At 35.3% G+C, this 6,292-nt stretch overlaps 1 protein-coding gene across 2 annotated transcripts in view; it reads right to left on the bottom strand.

Annotated features, from left to right (window-relative positions):
• Positions 1-499: 499 nt before the first annotated feature.
• Positions 500-6,292, bottom strand: part of LOC116022678 (serine/threonine-protein kinase STY46-like) — a 9,313-nt gene continuing 3,520 nt past the window's right edge. The window contains exons 6-16 of one of the 2 annotated variants that reach the window (XM_031263495.1): positions 5,998-6,108; positions 5,570-5,620; positions 4,271-4,410; positions 4,059-4,166; positions 3,808-3,881; positions 3,129-3,304; positions 2,208-2,303; positions 1,895-1,975; positions 1,724-1,774; positions 1,203-1,352; positions 500-1,106 (exon numbers count right to left, since the gene is read on the bottom strand). In XM_031263495.1, the coding sequence (XP_031119355.1) occupies positions 1,077-1,106; positions 1,203-1,352; positions 1,724-1,774; positions 1,895-1,975; positions 2,208-2,303; positions 3,129-3,304; positions 3,808-3,881; positions 4,059-4,166; positions 4,271-4,410; positions 5,570-5,620; positions 5,998-6,108 (1,068 nt within the window). In that variant the 3' untranslated portion in view covers positions 500-1,076. Of the gene's footprint in view, positions 1,107-1,202; positions 1,353-1,689; positions 1,775-1,894; positions 1,976-2,207; positions 2,304-3,128; positions 3,305-3,807; positions 3,882-4,058; positions 4,167-4,270; positions 4,411-5,569; positions 5,621-5,997; positions 6,109-6,292 lie in introns of both variants that reach the window. The other variant, XR_004099257.1, reaches the window with a different exon arrangement.

Raw genomic sequence — 6,292 nt, 5'->3', positions numbered from 1 at the left:
TTTGTTCACACGCATTTAATGGTCTAGACCATTAAAAAGTGATCTCACGATCTTACTTAAGCAAGTGGTCACACTGGAACCCTACCCTATCTAACAATATGGTATATCAAGCCAAATATATATATATATATATATATATATATATATATATATGCCAAAGACCTTGTGGTCTACACCCGATTTATATTCCCACATGGGAAAGCCTGGGTTTGAATCTCAGGGGAGATAGAGAGAAAATGAAAATTCACTATTTATACTGTGTCTTTCTGAAATATTAACCAGACATACTATGAGATCAACTAAATTGAAATGACATTTTATCTCATGTGTGACAGTGACGACTTGGTTTGTCGAGTATAGGCTGCTACATTTGGCTTGATATACCATATTGTTAGATTGGTCCCAAAGGATGATGATAGTAAATTTGGACTTTTAATTATTGATAATTGGTCAATATGTTTCTTTGCTATTATGCACACACAAATAGTATCCCAGTAAATAATAAAAGTGACAATTTTACAAGGGGAGAGAGAATTACAGACCAGTATTATCACCGGCAGTAGCTTTTGACATCAGTCTTGCAGATAAAGGCGGGGCTGGCTGATAAAGTAGCATATCGCATGCAGTGAGGTGAGACTTATGTGCAGATTTGCTCCATAACATACTGACATTCTCAATGACGGTCAACACAATTTCAACGAGCACTGGTGAAGAGAAGAAATCTAGCCAGAGGAAACAACTCCGTACAGACCAAACTTCGATATATATATCAGGTAAAGAAAAAATGGGGGATTTTAAAGTTAATTAACATAGATATTTATTTACAAACAGTACAGTTTTCAACACTCAGAAGCAGTTGCAGTGCTATAGTAAAACAAAAACACCTCGCAATGCCTTCAATGATTGTTCTCTCGCTCGTGATGTTAGAATTCACCTTCACCTTGGCCTTTCAAAATTCAGAAAAAAATAAAATAAAATAAAATAAAATAAAATACTTTCACACATTTCAAAGAACAAACTTTCGCTGGTCAATTACTGTCAAAATATAAAGTTAGTGGAATCTCAATCGAGTGTATTCAGCTTCCATTTGGTGCTTCTGTGTCATCCTGTGACATGAAACATCATGGGAAATTTAAAGAGTTTACTTTGATTTCCTCTACACAAGATAAAAGTAAAGCATATATGATATATACACCTCTGACCTCTTTTATATCAACTTCATGTAGAAGTTCCTCAAGTTCAGCTCTTATCTCAGAGAACGATGGCCGGTTGCCAGGAACTGCCTCCCAACACCTCTGCATCATCTCAAGTAGCTTTGGGTGTGCATTATTAGGAAGTTCTGGTCGAAGACCCTGGCACGCATGCATAAGATAGATTATGTCAATTCTGGAAAGGTTGGGAAGATGCTAGCTGGTTCATTTTCTTATGTTACATACTTTCAAAGTCTAGGGGTTATCATTTAAATTTAGCTTGTCCATTTGCTAAAAATACCATGTATCTGGGGAGATTATGTATACTAAAGAAGTTGCCTAAATATAATGAAAATATCCTTCTATTTCTCACTTCACAACTTTCATCTAATGTGGAAATTTGAAGTGCAAGGACTAATAAATTTGCAAGATAGTAAAATGTGCCTAGCAATTCATTCCAATTTTTATACAAAATAATTTACATTGACAACTCACTTACGCGTAAAATTTTCAATTTGCTTGTTGCTACTCACCTGTCTCACCCCAAGGGCAGCTTGTAGAGGAGTCATACTGTCATATGGAACCTGCAACTCAGCAAAGACAATGACTTCGCATAAATTGGAGGGAAAGACAATTTTATATTCTTTCTGCCATTTCTAGCACGAGTAATGGCAGCATATAACCAAAGGGAGCATGGCAAACACCTTGGCTGTTACAAGCTCCCAAAGAACAATTGCAAAGCTGAAGACATCTGCTTTCTGATCATATGGCTGATGATTTATGACCTATAAGGGAATGGAGACACTCAAATAAACAAATGAATCACATTAAACGAGCATGACAGATATATTTCTATTATGTCATACAGTTCCAAATTTCTCAGTTAATGGAAAGGGAAATAGTTTGTAGAATAAGTCAATGAAAAGAAGAGATTTCTTGTAGTAAAGCTATTATTTAGTGGGTTAAATGATTTGTAAGAGTATCCTATCATTGCATTAATTAATTTCTTATCCGGACCTCAGGAGCCATCCATCTATATGTTCCAGTCTCAGCTGTCATAACACCCCCCTTATTTAGGAACCGAGCAACACCAAAATCTGCCACTTTCACAACCTTGTAACAGATTATGAAGCTAATCAATACAAAAATGGTAAATATAAGGAAATGAAAGTCCAAGAGCTACAAAAGAATATTAACCCACATAAAATCAAGATAAAGAACAAGGCCAATGTCCTTGCACAGCAGATATAATTATATAAACATTAACATATGTTCATTTTTATCCTCAAGCTGGTTATTAAGGAGGGAAGAACATTGCATGGTCCTGACACATCCATCAGGTCCAAAATACAAGGGAAAGAGCAGTGTGCTCCAGCTTATGACACCATGATCAGTTGATTACACCCATCAGATAATGTCCAAGACAATAAGATACTAAAATATTTAAGAAACTTTTCAGGATAGTCACTCAGTCTAAGTCTGAGAAATACTTCAGTCAGACTATGCAAGAAAATGAACTCATTTGTACATAGCATAGACTTGTAATAAGAAAAAAATATAACGGGCATAAATCCAGTAGTTGCTTGTCTTCTTGATGACTTTGTTGTAATAAAAGGTCAAATAAAAAATTATTTCCTTGGTGGAGATTGAAGAAAACATACAAACACTAACACAGCCCACTGACATCATAGCATACTTTATTGAAAAAGATGAGATACAGGGCAACTCCATTCACAGGGAATGGCAACCTAAAATGGGGTATGTAAACATGTAATTGCATATAGCCAAATTCAGCAATTCAATCAAGAATCACCAATCTCATCATTTAGGTTCACACAAAAGTATGACCCCACAACATCCACCCATAGCAAACAATTATGAATAAACTAAATCATAAAAGGGGAAATAAAAATGAAAAGAGTAGAATATACAACACACCTTTTGTGCATCCATAAGCAAATTTGCTGTCTTCAGGTCTCTATGAATTATATTATTTTGATGCAGGTACTCCATTCCTTTGCAGATATCAATTGTGAACCTCAAAAGTTGTGAGAGCTTCAAAACAATATGGTTCCTATGCAAGTAATCATACAAGCTTCCACCAGGCATGTACTCTACACACAACATAAGTAGCAAATCATAAATAAGTTCAGCATCTGCAATTATTTTTCAGTATAGTTGAACCTAAGATTTAGAAAGAGTTTCGCTCGCACCAAAAAAAAAAAAAGAGTTTCGCAGAACAAATTTTGTATTCAGAATATGAAACAAATAGCTTAAGCTATAAAATCAGGTAAGAAAACTATATTCTATAGAAAACTTCAACAAAATTTTAGAACAGCAAATGAACAATACTGTTGAATTTGAAAGATTCAAAGGCCTGGCGGGTGGAGAATAACAACCACCCGCCAGTTAGGCAGAAGCAAGATGAAGAATCAAGGAATGAGAAACGTTTATAATATTGAAAGATTACAATATATTACTATAATTCTATGTTTCTAATGAAGAAACATCATACATACATACATATATATATATATATAGAGAAACATAACTTGAGATGTTGAGATTTGAGAAAACAAAGCCAACCATATATATATATATATGCAAAATTCCATACCTGTGACAATGCACAGGTGAGGTGACTTTGAGCAGGCACCAATGAAACGGACAACATTTTTATGTAGCACCTGTCTGCACACATTGCAACGTGGACAACATATATTTAGCCAGAAAGGGACAGGAAAGAGTAGTAAAGAATTCTAGTCCCTAATAGTGATGACATCTCCAAGACATAATTTTAGATTTCCATGGCTTTACTAAGATGGGATATCAAAAGTACACAAACTCATAGCAGCTATAATTGTTTACCTTAAAATAGCAACTTCTTGAGCAAACTCATTCTCCAAATTCCCATTTAAATGCTCAGATCTAAGAACCTTCACTGCAACATCAAGACCATGATATATGCCATGATACCTTTTCAATGGCAAACAGAAAAAGATGAGTATGAGAAAGGTAATGCCATGAGAATGTTAGAGGATGATGATCTAAACACAATAGGGATACAATTAATAACTCACAAATCACCACAAGATCCAGATGCTATCTTTTCCCCTATCTTCAGCAATCTTCTATCGATTTCCCAGTCTCCAGATTTTGCTTTAAGACAAATAGCTTTCTCAGCAGATGATTGAGAGCAGGAAGGTACAGACAATGAGCCCTACATTATCCAAATAGTACCCTCAATATCCATCAGCTCATACCATACGTTCACAGAAGTCAAGACAAACAAGAACAGAAGTGACATGCAAAGGCTACAAAGCTCAAGAAAAAGCATGTTGTGATACATTGGAACCAGAAAATAATTTTTTTTTAAAAATCAATAACTAGATAAGTATGTATTCATGTGTGTGTGTTCTCTAGAAATTATTATGCATTTGAAGTGCATATTATTTATTGGGGAACTAGAAAACAAACAGTGAATGAGACTTTGTAATCTCCACATGTATAATTAGGACTCTACATAAAAAAAATATATGATATTCTTCTGCAGCATCAATACTATTCTGCAACATCAAGGTGTGACCTCCTTGGGGTAAAAATTTTACAAAGGAACTAAGGTCAGGTTTTACCAGTCACAGACAAGGTTATAGCTAAACATGAGGAATAATAAATTTTACTTTTGTATGCTATATATATCCAGTGCCAACGTATACACATAAAGAAATGGATGTTCCAGCCTAATTAGACAAGGAAATGAACTAGTCTAAGAAACTAAAACTAAGTAAAGGCAATTAACTAGTCTATGTAAAGTAGGAAATGAACTAATCTAGGGGGCTTGATTAGAGATAGCCAGGGTGCCTAGGTGACAGGCTTTCTGGTTAACATTGGAAAAACTGATAGCTCCTCTGCTTAGCTATGGTGTTTAAGGGAATGATTGTTACAAGCCAAGAAGAAAGGCAAGGCTGATGATAGAACTAGAGTCAGCAGTTCCGGCCAATTTAGCTGGGAGGAGGAAGGAGGAAACATGGTGCTTTATCAATGTAGAAAACTAATTTCTGAGGGTTTAGGTGAAGCACACCTGGGCCCTGGCATACTCAAAGAGAAGGGAACTTATGAAAATCCAAGGATCAAACACCCTGCATAAGTATACAAAGTGATGTCACAAAGAATGTGCTTATGCGCTACATCAAAGGCAACCAATATCATGATCTGATGATGCAAGGAGCCATCTAAGCCACTAAATAAGGTATACAAGGATTCTATGCAGCCATTCCTGACTGAAGCCACAAAATATTTGAATCAAATCTTTTGGAATAAAACCAGCCATATTATATGACAACAGAAAAGTTGTTCAAGAGTATAAGCAAAATGATTACCTTCCTTCTATTAATAGCCTTTTCCAACGCTTCAAGCAATTCCTTTGTATCCTGTGCGCAGTTGCAAAGTCAGCAAGATTTGTACTCAACACAGATACCTCTCATGCAACTATGCAAGAGTATAATCACTATGCTGACTTGTGTAAAACAGTGCACTATCTTGTGACAATTACCCTATGCATGTAACCCTAGTGACTCAAACAATCTAGTTTTGCCACTAAACCAGTAAGCCAGTAAGGAACACATTCATTGGAGTAGGTGCATAAATGAATTTGAACAAACAAAATTTACATATGAAATAATCATTTGCATGAAATCAAATTATAAATGGGATCATTAAAATTGATCATTCTCCATGCAATATTTACAAACTTAATAACTTAGTAAGTTTTATCCTTTGGACTAATTCTAAACAAAATACTCCATACCTCAACATGCCATCCATCCACCACAAATACAGATAATGAGTAACCATCAGTCGTGGAGAAAACATGAGCCTCACGGATGTTAAGTCCAATGTCAGAGAGCAAAGCAGAAAGCTAGAAAAAAATATATAATGTTTATTATTGGTGGTGCAGAAAGAAAAAGCAATTAGTGGAAAACTGGAAACAATCTTATTCCAACTTTATAAGTGATATCTCGTGTCAGATCATCCCATTTTAAATGAAATGAAAAGAGTGAACATTCCCCCCCCCCCCCCCCCCCCAAAAAAAAAAAAAAAAA

This window comes from Ipomoea triloba, chromosome 6 (genome assembly GCF_003576645.1).
Source record: "Ipomoea triloba cultivar NCNSP0323 chromosome 6, ASM357664v1".
NCBI classification, from domain to species: Eukaryota; Viridiplantae; Streptophyta; class Magnoliopsida; order Solanales; family Convolvulaceae; genus Ipomoea; species Ipomoea triloba.
The sequence above is the reverse complement of the archived record's forward strand: the minus strand, read 5'-3'. Positions and strand labels throughout refer to the sequence as shown.